The sequence below is a fragment of the Cuculus canorus genome, chromosome 25, assembly GCF_017976375.1.
Source record: "Cuculus canorus isolate bCucCan1 chromosome 25, bCucCan1.pri, whole genome shotgun sequence".
Lineage (NCBI taxonomy): Eukaryota > Metazoa > Chordata > Aves > Cuculiformes > Cuculidae > Cuculus > Cuculus canorus.
The window spans coordinates 2,610,436-2,629,184 of NC_071425.1; the positions used below are offsets into that span (position 1 = coordinate 2,610,436).

General features: G+C 44.8%; 1 protein-coding gene across 1 annotated transcript; it reads right to left on the bottom strand.

Annotated features, from left to right (window-relative positions):
* Positions 1–4,934: 4,934 nt before the first annotated feature.
* On the bottom strand, positions 4,935–10,299 carry LOC104054420 (keratin, type I cytoskeletal 19). Its single transcript, XM_009555417.2, has 8 exons — positions 9,709–10,299; positions 8,062–8,144; positions 7,564–7,720; positions 7,105–7,266; positions 6,836–6,961; positions 6,500–6,720; positions 5,708–5,736; positions 4,935–5,222 (listed from the first exon to the last, which is right to left on the bottom strand). The coding sequence occupies exons 1-8, from the start codon at positions 10,192–10,194 to the stop codon at positions 5,191–5,193; spliced, it is 1,296 nt and encodes a 431-aa protein (XP_009553712.1). The 5' UTR covers positions 10,195–10,299; the 3' UTR covers positions 4,935–5,190.
* Between the last annotated feature and the right edge of the window lie 8,450 nt (positions 10,300–18,749).

Below are 18,749 nucleotides of genomic sequence, written 5' to 3' on the forward strand. Positions count from 1 at the left end.
CTGCCCTGGTGCTTCTTTTATATCCTCGAGATAGTCGGGAAACAAACCCAACCTGCAGCCCTCCCTCCAAAATTTCTCCTCCCTAGGGGTGAGGCCCATTATGATGACATTCCTCACAAATGGAGCTGGCTGTACATCTTGGGGGCTTGGGTTTGCTTTTTTTTAATTAAACAAAAGGGATGATTCAGATGAGTGGTTTTTCTTCAGGCTATAGTTCCGAAACTTGGAGTTTACTTTGCTGACATTTAAGAGTGGAAAAACAAAGTGAGTCCAACCCCACCCACTTCCATCACAGCTATTTTAAGAAAAATCAACTTTTTATAAAAATGAAGTTTATGTAAAACTCTCCTTTCTCCTTTTTCTCCTTTCTTCTTTGCTATCTGTATATGGAATTGAATTCAGTATTCCTGTTCTTTGCTTGGAAATAATATTTAGATTTTGGAATCTGAATTTTTAGTACAAAAAAATAATCACAGCATTATCAATCACATTAATTATTAATCACAGCACGGGAGGAACAATAGAATCTATCAGTGTGCAAGGAAGAGCAGGTACAGTGAATTCACTAATGCTTGTGAAAGAATCAACAGAGGTAATGTAAGATTGAAATAATTCAATTAGAAGAAGAAATGTGGGAGGACCGAGTTCCTGTTCCGTTTGGAAAACATAAACAAATTGAATTTAAGATGCAACTATTCAGATAGAAACAAATGTGTTTAATGCCAATGTGCACTGTGGAATGCGGTAATTCTGGAAAAGGAAGATTTGCGAAGCGCTTAGAAGAGTGTTTAATCTTAATCCTTCATTAGAAGAGGGAGTCTGAGACGTCTGTGTGTTTCACATCTAATAATTGGCCAAAAATGCAAAAAGCAGTGAGTGACTGAGTAACCCAGCTCTGTTCAGTGCTGTGAAATTATGGGGTACCAGAGTTGGGATCTCTAAGGAAGCAGAAATTGCTCATTTTCCCTACTGGGCTGTGGTCTGGGGGTGCAGTGGTTTAAGGAAACTGAGGGCTGAGGGGAGGGAGAAGAGCAGGGACGAAGTGAAGATGGGAGGAACTTTCTCTGGTTTCTGGTTCAGAACAACCAATGTTATTTTAAAATAAAACTTTGAAATAAAGTAGAAGAATGGTGTTTGATAACTACTCAATAAGGTAAGCACTGGGTTTAGCACAGCTTGTCATAGTAGTCACCAAAAAAAAAGAACTCAGAGCTCAGGATGGGGTTGGCATAATCTGAAGGGGTTTCTGAAATTCCAGTTGAGACTTTAATGCCTGCTGAGGGAAATGTAGCCTTTTAGCAGGAAAGATGTGTCCTTGGGAGGAAAGAAACATCACAAATCTACTAGGGATATGCAGCCTAAGAGCCTGGCTCTGAGAATGTCCACTCATTCTGCAGCTGATCAGAGAAGAGAGGGTGTTTCCGAGGTGTGGAAACATGTTTCCAAAGGAACCTGGACCTTTGCCACAGAGATTCAGTTTTGCTGCAGGGCAGATTAATGGTTCTGCAGAGTTTGCCAGATCTGTGTATCTCCAAGAGTTAAGATCTCTGGAAACAAGTTCAGACAGACTCACCGAAAGATAAAACAGTTTCTGTAAGACCCCTGTGCTGTAAATATCCTGAGGTGTGTGTGCTGCTGGGGTCTGTTTCACTCTTGACTGATCCCACAATGAGATCAAATTCCATTTGAAAACAAATCCACCTAAATTATTTGTAGAAACCACCAAAAAACTTCAGCAGGAAACTTTGGGGATTTTTCATTCTCTCTTCTTTCTTTCCATTTTTTTAGAACTTCTTTGGAAACTGCTGGTGAAAAATCTCTTTGCTGCTTCTTACAGTGCCCTGCGCGTTGTTCCGGGTTGTTTTCAGAGGAACGCTTGTACAAAACATGCAGCTGATTCTTTCCTGTAGAATATTTACCATTGGGAAAATCAAAAATCAACCAAACAGCCGATACAGCTTTTGTCCTAATAACAGTAAATCACAGTGGTGAGGACTCTGTGGCTTTTGAGTTTCCTGTAAACCCCTACACACAGACCCTTAGTGCATCCTGCTGATTAAAAGCTTGTACGTACAGATTGCAGCACTTGCAGACCTGAGGTGTATCCCTGCCTTGTCATCTGCCCTATTTGTTCTTTCATATTACAGAGCTACTTCTAAATAGCTCCCAGTATTTTACACAAACTAGTCGGTAGTATTTTCAAACCGGAGGAGAGTGGAAGGAAAGGTGCCTCAGCGCAGTGCAGCTTGGAGGTGGTTGGTCAAAGATCATTAGTTTGTGACTGGCTTCACAGTTGCTCTGCTTCTCAGATGTTTTCCTAACAAGAATAAAACCTCACTTTGGAGCACTTAACTTGTGCACATTGGCTCTTCTGGTGAACAGCAAAATGTGCTGTGCTTCTGCCCTGGGAGCAGGCTGCTGGCAAGTGCTCTCTGTGTGCGTGCGTCTTCAGAATTCACTCACTCGTGGTGTTTATTTATTGAGGGTTTTGTTGGGTTTTTACTGTCTCCAGGTTAAGGACGTCTGTAGCAAAGCCAGCACGCATGAGAGCATTTCATAACAGACTTCGTAAGGCAAAGCTTGCTCTAGTGAAAAATTAGATACAAATTGGTATTTACATTAGCAAAGGTTTAGAAATCCAAAGTGTTTTGAATCTAATTTCATATCTGAAATTGAACAGGTATGCAAAAATCACGTCTTTAACTCAGTTCTAGATCTAGATAGAATCACACAGAGAGTCACAGTCTCCAGTTATTATTTCTGCGTTTTAGCTATATTTTATCTATTGTTTAAAAAAAATAATCAGTTACGTTTCTCTGAAGTCAAGAGGTTTGGAATCCTTCCTGACTCATAACCTCTTCATACTTTAAAGAAACGTCTCAAATGGGTGCTGCCTCTGTACGGGCAGAGATCTGTGCTGCTCTGTGCATTCTCCGTTCAGCTCTTTCTGTAGCTGGAATGTGAACTTCAGTCTACAAACTTCTCCCCTTACACAGGGAACTGTAGTCGGTATTGTACTTGTGGTGCATCAGCTCCTCGGTTTGTCATCTTCCACAGGGGGAAGGACATTCCCCGACATGTCTGTGCTATGCAAACTCCTTTATTACTCTCTTACGGGATTAGTGGAGTTGACGCACTTGAGCCTTTCCTTTCAGGGGACAGCGTTCCATTCAAGAAGCAGCTTGTTTGTCATCTCAGACTTTGCTGATAGAGCCATAGTCAGGCACTGCACACCTTTAGAAAATAGATCGACTGAGACAGACTCTAAATTACAATCTTGGAGTGATTTTATATCAAATTTTCACAAGAAATCCTTCAGTACCCTACAAATATACATCTGCAAAGTGTCCTTATTGCATTCTTGGAGCACAAGAATTTCTTGCCAGACTTTTCCAATTGCATTCTTGGAGCACAAGAATTTCTTGCCAGACTTTTCCATTTGCAGCCGTACAACATGAGAACTCTGCACCAGTCATCCTGTACTGTGGTTTTGTTGCAAGGGCTTGCTTTCAGGGAATGGATTAAGGACTTGCTCTCAGGGAATGTTAAGATTGAAAACCAGACCTGAAGCTGTTTTTTCTTTCATCTGGGAGGGATCCCAGGTCTGACTGTCGTAGGGAATAGTTTTGATAAAAAGCATTTATTAGAAAGTGTCAGCACTCAGGAACAGCCTGCGCTGAAGCATTAACTGCTCAAGAGCTTTCTTCTTGCTCTTCCAAGAGCAGACACCGTGTAACCGGGTGAGCTCCAGTGCATCTCCTCTGTGCCAGGGCTTTCCACGCCATTGCTCCCTTTCAATTCTGTATTCATTCCCATCTTAGCCCCTTCTGTTCTGTATCTCTTTGCTGATTCTTAGTTTTCATGCCTGTTTTTCTTTCTAGTCAGAGCGAAGCCACTGCCCAATGCCATTGTGGTAGATTGCCAGCGGCTGAGCCTGGATTGTCTGTGTCAGTGCTGATGCTGACAGGTCTGCTTAATCACTGCTGAGCCAGACCCAGGCACGAGCACCTTGTGGGTGAAGAGAGTTGACCAACCTTGACTGAGGAGGCCCATGGCTTTGGGATACTTCCTGCTACACGAATACTCCATTAAGCTGTAAACTAGTTAGGAACAGGGGTGAAGTAATTATACCCTCCCAATTCCCAGGAGAGAAGTGCTGAAGGATTTGATGACATCTCCCTGAAACATCGACTGCGAGGTGATCTGCTCTGCTGAGTGCAGTGTGGGGTACTGTCAGTCTTGGCATGCTGTGGTTCCAGTCGCACTCTCAGCTGACTGCTCACTGTGTGCCTCTCCTAACAGTGGGAATGGGAGTGGGAGAGTTGAGCTGTGGCCGTGAGTTTCTTTTAGCACAAATCTTGAAAATTTCCTCAGCTGTAAGCTTGCAGAGGGATGGTTGGAAATGAAATTAGTGAGTTCTGGAGGCCTGGACTAAAAGTGATTACATTTAGAATTACAGGTTGGATGAAATCCTTTCAATAGGATAAGAACAATGGTGCTAAAACTGGTACTAAAAGTTCGTTACCTCTGCGTGAACTCGGAAAGTGAGCAACAAAGCCCTACAATTGTTTCTCACTCTCATTTGTTTCTCTAGGAGTTATCTTCAAGCCATTTAAACTGCTTCATATTTTACCCCAACAGAACAACTCCCAGCTCTTGCTTCTTAACAGAATCACTTAATAGCTCACTGCTACTGCTCTTCAGGGGGGAGAGCCATTGCAGTCAGAAACATAAGTCACTGTCATATCTCCCATTCTGAGGGATTGAGGATGCCATCATCTCTGTTCAGAGCCTGAAAGAGGAGCTCGGAGAAACCAGAGATGGAACTGGAGCCACCCACAGGCGCTATGAGCACTGACCTGTCAGGGAGGCTTGCAGGCTATTTCCTTCCTGGCAAAAGCCAAACTTCAGTAACAGTCAAAAAACAACACCAAAGAAGTTAAGATTGCAAGAAGATTGTCTTTATTAGAGTAGATACAGCAATTCAGTACATGAAAGAGCTAGAAATAATTGAAAAGCTAACCTAATTTGCAATTTAATCACCACTAAATGGATTAATCTACTGAAGCCTTGTGTCACCAAGCATTTTCTGTGCTGTTTCCAGCAGTTTGGAGCGATTTCTCCATTTCAGTTCCTGTGTGTTGTCTGCTTTTTCCCATTTTGAAGATGACATTTGGAGAGCTTCCAGTACTATTTCCCATCTGCCAGCTTGCCTCGTTTGTCTACAATAACACAGAGAGAAAGAATAATACATGAGAACGCTCTGTCATGGAGGCTTAGTTTAAGTCTTGTCTCTCATTCCCTTCTCCCTGAAGTTTTTTCTCTATAGCGCTGGTTTGAATTACTCTTACAATAGAGCTGACCTTTAAAAGCTCCAGGCAAGTTTTACTTGCATGTTTATACAATTTCCCTGAGCTGGCCAAGCTTCTATTTCTCGTATCCTTCCATCTGGGAGAATGATTAAGCATCTCGTGCTTTACTGTAGCAGAGTCTGAGACTTTTTTCTCAGTGTCTGACATCTTTTAATGACTGGAATTTGTTCAATTCTGGTCAGTCTTCATTTGTTACTTATTTGATTTTTTTTCCTGTGACACAAATCAATGCCACAGCCATCTCTAAGACCGACACAGCCACCACCATGGTTGTGCATTTCCTTTTAAAAATAAAACATCTTTGACTCCTAAAAGTTTTCTGAAAGAATCCTTACCGACAGTTCCAGAAGAGGAGCCAAACAACCTGTAAAACAAAGAGGTAACAGTTGAAAGGAGAGGTAACAGATCAAATGCTGTGTGAGATGAGGATGTGTGAAAGCAAATTCTTTAGCAAACAGGACCGTTTTGGTTATAGTCAGAGAAGAAATGATCGTCTCCTTGCTCTCCCTTTCAGCTCAGGAAATCCATTCATCAACAACTGCTGTGGGAGAAGACAATTATGGAAAAGGAGTAGAGGAAGTCAAAACCATTCAACTCCTGCCTTATTTTTTGCTCCAGGCTATGAAGTATTTTCCTCCTTGGGGCTACATGTGAAGTGACAGATGGCTGTGGTCCTGCATGGGAAGTCCCCTGAATGGCCAATAACAGCCACCTTGTCTGCCTGTCCCTCTCAGAGCATTTCCTATGAGGCAGGAGCTGTTAAACTGATACAGGAACTTTATGGGAATTTGGTGTTAATGGGTATATACTGTAAGGCATTACTGACTATGCTGTTTCCTGCATGTGAAGCAACTACGATCAGTTATCACTGTAACTGTTCGCTCCCTATAATGTCTTGTACTGCTTCTCATTTTGCTTTTGTGTTTAGAAACTCTTTGGGGTACTGCCTTAAGAAATTGTAACATTTCCAGCTCCACCGTGCTCCAGACAAATTCAATTGTTAAAAATTTGAGAACCTCAGGAGTATTTGCAGCTGTGGTTCCTTGTGGCCGCTGAGCTCCGTGGTGTGGTCAGACTGTGTGAGGCTGAACCAAAAAACATTTGCTGGGGTGAGCAGAGATACTTACAGGGAATCCTGGCCTTCCAGGAGCTGGCGGTAAGTAGCGATCTCTTGCTCCAGGCGACTCTTGATATCCATGAGCGTCTTGTATTCACTGTTCTGGCGCTCTAGATCACCTCGAAGCTCAGCCAGCTGCGCCTCGAGGTTGCTAATCATGCCCTGGAACTGCGCCAGCTGGGCACTGTAACGCATTTCCGTGTCTGCCAGGGTGCCTTCCAGTGCGGCTTTCTTCAGGCAGAGAGATTGAAGGGGAAAGCACAGAAAGGTTGGTGCCGGATGCAAAGAGGGGAATACATACCTGTTTTGGTGGGGAGGGGTTCTTGCAGTGCAAATGGTAACGTACCATGCTGAGCTGGGACTGGAGTTCTATTTCCACCCCTTGGAGGGTGCGTCTCAGATCGGTGACTTCAGACTTGCTGCTCTGCAGTTGTTCGGTATGGACAGCTACCTCACGGTTCAGCTCTTCAGTCTGAAACAGGAAAAACATTCCATGAGAAATACGGGGCCTCTGAGTAGAGGCTGTAAGGCTTGCACAGTGGTTTTTGTCTGTTTTAATGTTTGTTTTATGTATTTTTTTTCATCAGTATTGATATAGGATGGAGGTTTTTCTACCTTGGTGTGGAACCAGGCCTCAGCATCCTTCCTGTTCTTCTCAGCCAAGTGTTCATACTGGTCCCTCATATCAGCCAGGATCTTGGTGAGGTCAATGCCTGGAGCAGAGTCCAGTTCGACACTCACTTGGCCAGCTACTTGCCCTCCCAGGACACTCATTTCCTGTGTGGACATGGCAGAGGAAGACAAAAGAGGGTACAAATCATAAACTGAAAACATATGAAACTTCTGTTGGTCTTCAGGGGCTGAGATCAGACTGGCTCCCATGAAATACTTGGAGGGGGTATCCGGAGATTCCCGCTCTACAGTGAAATCCTTTCTTCACAGAGGAGAGTCATGAGGGACTCAACTCTTCACAGTGCCCAGGACAGTCATGAGGGACAGTCATGAGGGAATCAACATTTCCACACACTGTTTTTCTAATGTCACTTTCTAACATTCTTCTTGGGGTTCTGTTACCTCCTCATGGTTCTTCTTCAGATAAGCCAACTCCTCCTTCAAGTTCTCGATCTGCAGCTCCAGGTCAGCTCTGGCCAGGGTCAGCTCATCCAGGACTCTGCGCAGGCCATTGATGTCAGCCTCCACACTCATGCGCAGAGTCTGCTCTGTCTCAAACCTTGAAAAAGCAAACCCAAACTAGTCAGATCAGCTAATTAGGTCAGCCTACCATGAAACACCTCATTTGCCATAAATGTATCTGTAAAGGATTTGTGAGGTAGCAAGTGTTGTCCAGCGTTAAACCTTTCTCCACATATTTTACATGAGATACAGGTTTCCGTGGTGCAGGTGGTACTTTCAGCAAATGAGTAAAGGGCTGAACTGCAACAACAGGATCAAACGAGTGTTCATACAGAGAGTTTATAGGCATTTCTTTCTTTTTTTCACAGCCACTGCTCTTTGGCTCAACAAGGATTTTTGGTAGTTCAAGACACCTTTTCCCTTTCCGAAATGACTCACTTAGTTTTGAAGTCATCAGCGGCCAGCCTGGCGTTGTCGATCTGCAAGACAATCTTTGCATTTTCGATAGTGGCATCAAGGATCTGCAAACAATGAGAGTTCATTGCTGAGGTCAAAACATTTGCATTATCCACTGTCCTCTTCCTTGATCTGAGGATCAGAAGAGTTAAGATTCTCTTTTATCTGTAGCTACCTCATATAGAAGTCTATTTTATTTGGTCTCAGTAGGAAAGTATCAATGACCTATGGTGAATATGTAGCTGAGATTTATCCCAGTACTTCTGCCATGACTCCCTTGCTAGGCAGGTCCTCCTGCTCGTCTGGTGTATGCAGTGGCTTTTAGCTGGCAGCCCCACAGCGAGGCAAAGCTTCCTGCTGTCGTGGAGGACGAGGGCTTTGGTGAGCCAGGGGTTTGAGGACTGAGGCAAGAAGTCTTTTTTCTGGAGAGCCACAAAGGAAGCAAAGCCTGCAGAGCCCTTGTGGCTGAATTTGTTCCCATTACACATTTTCCTAATGGTGGGAAGTGATTACAAGGTCTGTATGTTTTTAAAATAAACAGTCTGGATTCATACTGCATTTGGAGTCTTTGAACATATTTTAGTTCCTAGAATAACCAGGATAATGTTCATTGATTCTTCTGTTGCATCACGGAAGCCCCTAAAGGAAATTTTGTATATCGAGAAGTAATCCCTGTTAAATTTTGTCTGCCACTTCTAAAACACAGGTCATCCACAAAAACAGCTGGAACAACATTTTCTCTCCCCTATATAAGGGGAGTAAAAGACAGGAGGGAAAAGAACACTAAAAGGAGAAAATCTCATTGCCAGTTCTGCTTTACTGGAGCTCAGGTTTTGAAATAAGTGGGAGCAGGTTTTGAAATAAGTCATGAGCTCCACGCTGAGCTGTGAAAACTGAAATTCAAGTTTTCTTTCATTTATTTACATAGTTTAATCAGCTGCTCCCTATGTTTTCTGGGTGTGTATCATCTCAGTGTAATCTGTGATTAGGTACCCACGGGCTGTTGGGATCAATCCTGCATTGATATATGAGATGTCTGCTACTTTCTTTTTCCAGAAGCCAAATGTTTCAGCACTCCTATTTCAGTTCCAAGCCTAAGTAATGAAATGTGAAAGCAAAATAAATCTATGGTGATGAAATGTTGAGCTGCTGTCGTCTCATTTACTCATTTACATGTGTATGGGCCTCTGAAGATTTTCAAGCTGTATGGCAGGTAACAGATTACAGAGTTAGGCAGGTTGCTGCCATTGTTTCTCTCTACATTTATCAGTATAAATATGGTCATATATACATTAAATGGTCATATGTGTGTATATGACCAGCATCTGTGTATAGATGTGTGTGTGCTTTATTAAAAGCCAGCGTTATCAAGAGTTAAGTACTGAGGCATCTCAGTCTGACTGTTTGGTACATTCTTTTAGCTAACATTGTAAAAAGTGGGTAATTCCATACCAGTAGTTTCCTTTATGCACCCCATCCCATCATTATGTATTCATTCCATCTTCCTCTCCTTCTCACAAACCGTGATGCCCTCTGGGTGCTTTCCTAGGGAAGCTTTTCTCTTTGGGGTTTTTTACTTCCTTCTTAAGGGCAAATCTAAGATGATTTTTAATAAACATTAACACCTACCTTGTCTCGAAGGTCTTCAATAGTCTTGTGATAAGGGCTGTAGTCACGAGCTGGGCCTGGTCCTCCTTGTTTCTGGTGCCAATCTCGGATTTTAGTTTCGAGATCAGAGTTGGACTCCTCCAGTGCACGCACTTTCTCCAGGTAAGATGCAAGGCGTTCGTTCAGGCTTTGCATAGTCACCTTTTCATTTCCTGAGAGGAGGCCATCCCCGCTCCCCAGAACACCACCAAAGCCACCACCAAAGCTGCTGCTAAAGCTGTTTCCATAGCCACCACTAAAGCTGCTGCTAAAGCCGCTTCCACATCCACCACCCAGGCTGCTTCCTAGGCCAGAAACAAATCGAGCGGAAGACACCGACACACCCCTGCCACCAGAACCCCCATGGATGCTCGGAGCCCTAAAGCCACCTCCACCGAAACGGATGGAGGAGCCCCCATGTCCCCCTGCCACAGAGGAGGTCGTTTGCCTGAAGCTGTAAGTGGCCATGCTAAGAAACTCTAAAGACTTGACCCCAGCTGCAGCTCCCGTTTGTGATCCTGAGGCAGGAGTGTGTGCTCCGTTCCCCCACTCCACCTCTTTTATGCTGGTGACAAAGGGAGTTGTCTCCAGAATGTGTTATCTGAGACCCATGGAATTTATCAACCTTAAGCCTTCTGCCAACACGGTGGTTCCTCCTATTGGTCAGTGGCTGTGCAGTGGGCTGTGTTTCTCTCCCAAATACCTTCACCCAAGAGCTGATTCCCTCCCTCTGACCACTGTCTCTTGAAACAAAAGGTGGGATTCAGAGGAGGCGTCTCCCTGCTGAGGGGAGAATTTGGAAATCTGGTTAGAGTTTACCTGTATGGAAACAAAAGGGCTGGGAGGGCGCAGCCCTGCTGAGCCAATGCTGCCTCCATCGTGAACTCACACAATGACTTGCTTCACGGGACCTCAGGAAGGAGTTTAATAGAGTGATTAAGTCAGTGGTGAACAATGTGTGCAGACCTTGATCAAACAGTTTCCCACCCCTCTGTTTTTCTTACTTCCCTTGAGAAAAATTCTTCTTTCAGCAGTATCCTTTTCACTATGTTTCTTTCTTTGCTCTCAGTCCCTTTGGGGCTGCCAGTAGGAGAGAGGGGCTGACAAAGAACATGCTGGGTCTGAGAGAGTCTGGTTTTTCTCAGAAACAAGAATCGTTTTCAAGGAGCTGTGGCTGTATTTGGAGCAGGGATAAGCACTGAACTTCCCTGGGGTGCTGGGGAGTGGGCAACAACAGAAGCAATATATATAATCAGAGACTGATTATATGTTCAGTCCTTTCAATGCTACTGAAGGAAGGAAGTAAACAGAAGAAACAGAATCACTGAGTCTTCTGGTCTTTGAGATTCATCAAAAAGTGATTTCTAAAGCGTTGAAGTCTTCTGTTACCCCACATGACGTTGCAAAAGTATTGTTGCTTTTGTTACTGCCAGCTCCTCCATGAGCATCCCTCACATATGAGTGGGTACTTACCTGTTTTCTCCCATTCTTTTTGTTTCTCTTGCCACCCCTCATTCCCTCCAGACCTCTGGGACTGCTCAGGAGAGCTGCTTTAAGGAAAGCAAGAGTAAAGCTGTCCCACCAGCATCTGCAGCTTTCAGGGAGCAACGAGGCCCGTGCAGAAATTCTGCCACCTAAAAGTGCTTCCACCGAACAGTACCTTTGGAACACAGGATGCCTGCTGTGATGTTTTAATGAGAAATCTTTTTAATACCAAAATGAAGAATTAAAGATAAGCCGGATTAAATGCATATGCTGTGGAAGGGCTTGTCTGGGCTTCCTGCACCCATAAATATGCCTCAGCTATTTTAGAACACACACGAGCGTTGCACTGGCATTGTACAGAGCGAAATGTCAAACTGCAGGGCAAATATAAGGAGGGTGAAAGAACAAATATACAAGCTGGAAGCTGGCCAAGACACCTGTACCTACAGTTCATTGGTCTGTGTCTAATTATGGGGCTGTATTGGAAAGAGGAATTCTGCAGTGACTCAGGTACAGACGATATCTCTCAGTGTGTACAGTACCTGCACTGTAGAATTGTGGAATGGGAAGGAACCTTTAAAGATCAGCCAGTTCCAACCGCCCTGCCATGGGCAGGGACACCTCCCACTGGATCCGGTTGCTCCAAGCCCCATCCAACCTGGCCTTGAACCCCTCCAGGGATGGGGCAGCCACCACTGCTCTGGGCAACCTGGGCCAGGGCCTCCCCACCCTCACAGGGAAACATTTCTTCCTGATATGTCATCTCAATCTCCTCTCTTTCAGCTTAAAACCATTCTCCTTCATCCCATCCTTGCCCTCCCCGATAAAGAGCCCCTCTGCCATGCTGTAGCCTGGGGACATCACAGGTGAGTTCTCCTCTTTCTGCAGAGACTGCTGTGTTCCCACAGCTTTCTCACTTGCACTGTTAGACTGAATAGCCTTTCCGAAGGTCTCTTCTGGCTAACAGAGACATGCTGGCCATCCCTTCTGTCAAGCTGAATGCTTCGTTCAGCCCTGAGTGGGGAAAACCTGCTCAGCGAGTGAACTGTTCCAAGTCCTGTGAACAGGGGAAAGAATAGAATCAGAAAGTCACCGTCTGTCCACAGACACAAAGAAAGACATGGTTACACTGTTAAATATTAAAGTCCATAGTTAGAGCATAAAGGACATAAGTCCATATGTTTTTCTTCACTGAAGCAAGAAGCTTAAAGGAGAACAAATTACCAGTGTATTCTGATAAAGACCAGTGTGTTCTTACTTGTCACCTGTGATGATGAGAGAGGAACAGCCCTGTATCTTAGGGTCCCTAAAGGAAATGGAAGGAACGGCCCACAAAAAGGAAATTTCCTTTCTCTGCATCTTAGCTGAGGTGAGGGAGACACATTTGTTAAAGTGAAGCCAACCTCTTGGCTGGTGGCAACAGCCCACGCCGGGCTCTTGGCTGCGCCGGGGTTCTGCTTTCCCTTGACCTGCTCTGCTTTCCCACCCAGCACTGCGTTATAGAATTGTTTGTACTGTTTCGGGGATTTTTTTATTAGTTGTCCTGTAAAGTGCTGTTTATTGCCCTGGAGTGACTCTGGCGTGTACTTCACTCTTCTCGCATCCTGCTAACTTTACTGCCAGGGATTGCTAATGCAATTACAATTAAATGAACTCTGTGATTCTTTGAACCTGCTTTATTGGTGCCTGCAATTCCGTGGATTTTCTTCTGTGGATAAATGAGCAAAGACAGGTTATTATTCTGAATTTAATTTTTAAACCTTTAAGTGTTTGTCCCTTCTGATAATTCTTCCTTTCTATCTCTGGAAGTGAAAGTGTGCTTTTTGACTCGTGTGTGCACATTTTGAGTCTTCATCTCTTCTCTTGCTCCTCAAAACTCTGGCCGCCCTACCCTACTGATCACGTCTCACACCCTCTTACAATCACAGCTCAGTGTGGTTTTCTCTCAGGCATGAACCACTTGAATCTCTTTAATTCTGACATAAAGTTTTCTATTTTTTTGTTTAAACTTCCTTGTGGGCAGACCCAACGATAACAAGAACTGATCTGCAGCTGGTACCAAAATGACTGTGTTGAACGTCTGCCAAAGACACACTTCTTACCTTTCTTGCTTTCATATGCCTTCATTAATCTTTTTTTTCCTAATCCTCGCAAACTTTGCATTGCCACATGTGCACTGGATGTGCCAACAGATTCGAAGAGAGGAATGTTTACGTGCTGAAAAGGCGGGTCTGGGCACATGCACACACAGCTGTGAGCAGTTGAAAAAGAGGGCAAGGAAAAGCAGAGAAGAGCAGCACTTGACTTTCTCAACATTACTATTTTTGCAAAGTAGAGGGAATGGGATTTTGTGAAGAGAAATGCACATGGGGCGCCCAGGTTTCTGCATTTAAAGAGATAAGAAATAATGTCATCTAAGGGTTTTAAAAGAAATTACGAGAGTGAATCATAGAATCATTAATGTTGGAAAAGACCTGTAAGATCATCAGACCCAACCATCAGCCCAACACCACCGTGCCTACTAAACCATGTCCACAAGTAGCATGACCACAAGTTTTTTGAACCCATTCAGGGATGGTGACTCCCCCACTGCCCTGGGCAGCCTCTGCCAGGGCTTCACCACTCTGTCAGGAAAGAAATTTTTGAGGACATTTCCTCTCATCCCATCCTTTGCTACTTGGGAGAAGAGCCCAGCACCCACCTCACAACAATCTCCTTTCCAGTAGCTTCAGAGAGCGATGAGGTCTCCCCTCAGCCTCCTCTTCTCCAGACTAAACAGCCCCTGGTCCCTCAGTCACTCCGAGAATCCTTGGGCTCTCCAGACCCTTCCCCAGCTCCATTCCCCGTATTGGGCCGCACTCCAAAGTCTTTCTTGTACTGAGGAGCCCAAAACTGAACACAGGGTTCAAAGTGCAGCCTCAATGAGAGAGAATCAGGACAAGTCATTTATCCAGGGTCTATCTCTTTCCTGGCAGAAAAGGAAGGATGATTCAGTGATTTGAGCTGAACTTGAAAGCTCTGTATCCCTGTGCAGCTGCAGGTTTCTTGGTGATATCGGGATACAACATGTAATGTCTCAATGTTTGTCATTTATAGGTTTGAATAGGTGAGTGTGAGGAAAAGACATAGAAGATGATAAAGAACTCAAACACTTGCCTAGCTGGGAGCAACGCAAACACTTGGCGAATACTTTAAACAGGATGTAGTGTACACTTCTGGAAATACCTCATTATTGTCTCTGTTTCCCTAGAAACATAAATAGCTTTAAACTCTTGATGTCTCTGTCAATCCAGAACTATTCTGATAATACACATCAAGAGTAAGGTGCCTGAGATGGGAAAATAAAATAGCTCTTACAGCTGAATTGAAAATTGTGTGGGAAGAAAGGATCAGTTTAGACACCATGTCTTGATGAGTGAAGGACAAGTCACTGGGTGTATTTTTACACTTCCTTTAATCTGTTATCTGGTTGGTAAATCTCAGCAAGGTTTGCTGGGACTGGAAACTATTCACACAAGTCCAATGTCTAACTGACAGGAGGATGCGTTCCAAGAGTCAGGTTCCTGCAGGCAGCAGCAAGAAGCAACTTAGAGGCCACTGCCAAAACCAAATGGGCTTCAACCCCGTCCCAGGCTTCAGAGGAACCAAGTACGTGCTGAGTGCGCACTGTGCCAGCGGCACTGCTGCAGTGATTCATGCTGAAGGAGGAGATCGTGAGCCGTTCCGAGGGCATTTACCCATAGGCCACATGGAAAATTCCTATGAAAAAGAAAAATCCCAGTCTTGATAGAAACACAGAGTAGATGGTTTTCATAGCACAGAGAGAGAGATAAGCTGTTATATTGTATTCGTGTCTGTAAAGCATTTGCAAAGTGTATTTGTATGTGCAATTTTTATGTGCTCATATATTTATGTATTTGTACTTACGTACTTATTATTATTTCTCTTGCTAATTTTCTAAGAATATATTTTGATGATAGTGACAGTCATAGCTTCCAGTCAGGGTAGAAGTTTTACTGTGCAAGCATGAAACAAGTTTTTCATCAAAGTAGAAGACAAGGAGCTGTCATTGTACCCTACTGGTGGCTCCTGTGAACTGGATCTGCGCTTTCCTGATTCAATAGGTCGTTTCATACTGGTTTTTTTGCTTCACAGATTCTTTACAGGTAGATTCACAGAGTCTCCAGATCTCTGTTAGGCTCAGTGAGAAAACCCAGCTCTGTGCTGCTCGGGGAGGGCAGGTCCTGTGCTTTGCAAGGCTACAGCCAAGGAGGTGTTGTTAAAACAGCTTGTTCTCCTAGCAACTACCACCTCATGGAAACACGCAGCTTTGGTTCTCTCTGCCCTGAATGCCTGCTCCCCTTTAGGGAAGAGAAAGGGTATTTCTAACTACTCCAGTTTGCTCCATTTTCAGAACAGTGGTTTATAGGCAAATGCTGTGTTATTTTTGTGTATCGGGCAGGTTACCACCCTGAATAGTCATGGTTGTTGACTGTGACTGAGGTCCATGGGTTTCCACCAGCCTCTGGCACTTGTATGCAGCTTTAAATTTTCTTTTCCTTAAACATTGAGGTCTGTGCTGACCATTTAGGCTTTTTGGGCAGCCCACCACCACCAAATCAAGCTGACTGAAATACTCGCTGAGTGCCTTTTCACTCTTTTCTAAGGAATTCAGCTTTCATAATGGATGAACACTTTGAGATTCTGGTAACACAAGTTCTGACGGTGTTTTCAACAGAAAGGAGTCAGCAGCATTGGTTTAAAGTCTTTGTGTGTGTGTGTATCACTATGAATACTGTAGTACTGCCATCATTTCTGACAGTCTGACACCAGGTTGTGGGAAAGAACTGAACTAAGAGTTGAAATGTAAGAAAATGTGGATGAATACGGCTGTGAGAGCCTGTGAGCCACGGCCACGCTCTGGCTGCCAGGGCTGCCTGAGCACTGGAGCGATGCCAGTGGAAAGGTGTTGCCCACAGCCAGGCTTTGCAGCAGCTCGCTGAGCGTGGGCTCGTAAAGAGTGGGTTATTAGGAGCAATTGCAGAGTGTGTAAACCTCTCTTCAGGCAGTACTAAATGGGTTATGAGAGTCAGCTCCAGTGCACCCGAAACCGTGTGTTCGTCAGAGAGCATTTGGCCTTAACCTCAGTCATGGCGTGGAGATTCTTAAAGATTTCAGAAGTCTGTTGGGAATGCTGCTCCAAAACATTAATTATTACACAAAATCGAGCAGTACCATGTTACCTGGGATACAGAAAGAATGGATTTTCCTACAAGAATTTTTGTACTTTCATAACTTGGCAGCTACTATTTTTCATGCCTACAGCAGGTTGATAATATCACCGGAGCACCTTCCTTTCAGCTGTTTTTTATCAGAGGTGCAGTGAATCACAGATGTGCTTTACCTGAAGCAGCAGCAGGGGCTGAGAGGACAGGCTGCCTTGGGAAAGGCTGGCTCAATCCGGAGGGTCTAGCAGGCTGCAGGCAGTGGCTACTGCTGCAGTGATGCTCTTTCCTTCCACCCAAGCCCGTGAGAGCCTTGAGAACGAGCGTGCAAAGCTGATGAGCCATGGGCTGCTGGACCCTTCTGTACCTGACAGCCGCCTTTGCAAACAGAAGGGTTTGCTGTGGGGCTGTATCCTGCAGGTATACGGCAGTCCTGGTCAGGTATAAAGCAGATCAGAGAATCCAGTGCACTAATTCCTGGTTCTTGGTTTGGATACTTCTCTATCCAACTGTTTCCACCCCCCAGCCTCCACCCAGCCTCCTGCAAATGGTATGTGATGCAGGTGGAGATGGTTGATTTTCAGGATCATTGAAACACACCCAAAGGTTGTAATGTACAGTCCTTTTTGCTGCCTTTGGAAGCAGGAGCAGTACAGAATGTCGGTACCTCCACAGTCCCCCCTGCAGGAGTGTTCCTTAAACACAGCTCTGTGGAACGGCTCCTCATTGTCAACAACCCCTCCTCTCCACTTGGGAGCGCCAGGCTCCCTGCCCGTGTGGCTACCAAAGGAGTTGGAAACAGACGCAAACCAACTTCAATGTTAATTAAACTCACACAAGAACAATCCAGGAGGTTTTGACTTAATCTGAGTTTTGCTGATTTCATATGGAGTTACCTCAAAACCTTTAGGCAAAATCACATGAAACGTACTCATTCTTCTCTCTCTTCGCTGTCCTTCAGAATGAATTAATTTATAACCTTTTCACTCTGTTCATTCAGTTTATTACCCCATATCACAGAATCACAGGATCACCAGGTTGGAAAGGACCCACTGGATCATCGAGTCCAACCGTTCCTAACACTCCCTAAACCATGTCCCTAAGCACTTCATCCACCCGTTCCTTAAACACCTCCAGGGAAGGCGACTCGACCCCCTCCCTGGGCAGCTGTTCCAGTGCCCAATGACTCTGTCTGTGAAGAATTTTTTTCTGATATCCAACCTGACCCTCCCCTGGCGGAGCTTCAGGCCATTCCCCCTTGTCCTGTCCTCTGTCACTTGGGAGAAGAGCCCAGCGCCCTCCTCTCCACAGCCTCCTTTCAGGCAGTTGTAGAGAGCAATAAGGTCTCCCCTCAGCCTCCTCTTCTCCAGGCTGAACACCCCCAGCTCTCTCAGCCGCTCCTCGTAACCCTTGTTCTCCAGCCCCTCACCAGCTTCGTTGCTCTTCTCTGGACACACTCCAGAGCCTCAACATCCTTCTTGTTATGTTATGTTATGTTATCACTGTTACCCCTGTGCAAAATGTACCTGTTTCATTGTTATTTAGGCTGTTCTTTCCTTGCCCTAACTGCTACCTGGGTCTGAGGCTGAATTGGATTTTGAGCTCATTGAATGGTTTCCGTTACAAATCCCACTGTATGTTTTCCGAATTTGCCACTACAGTATGCTGTGCGAACCCATGCGCTCTTGTACCGCCAGCTTCGGGAACAAACCTGCCCCTTGTACTGAACAACAGGACACGATTCTGCTGTGCCGTTCACCAAGGAGACAGAGCAGTACCGGCTCGCAAGAGAGCAGAATACAATACTCCTTTGTACTGACATTGCAGGTGTAGACTGATTGCAGCTCACTCCATCATTGATGTTTCGATGGGCAGTGTGCTCTGGTAACTCCTGTCTGATAAATCCCTCCTGCCAAATTCCAGGGAGCCCAGGTGGATGTTCTTGGCTCAGCTCATCGTTGCCAAAATGCAGGGACTGGGAGCAGCACATGTAGCACGGAGCTTTCTCCCCTTTCCCACTTAACAGAGATGGCAGAATGGAAGCAGGAGATGCAAGAATGTTCCTGGCCTCCCCAAAACAATTGGCTCCATTATGGGATAAGAAACATTCTTTCTGTTTAGCTTGTGCTCAAATATTTCATCCCTAAGCCCATGATAGCTGGCTAATGCTGAGGTTTAGACCTGCTTTTGGAGGCAGTCAGCACTGGTCAATATGAGAATAAAATAGAGCGTAAGGCAGACCACAGGTTCTGTTAATTTGTATAAAAGAGTGAGAGTCCTGTTGTGATTCAAGGAAGAGGTATTTTTGCTTTA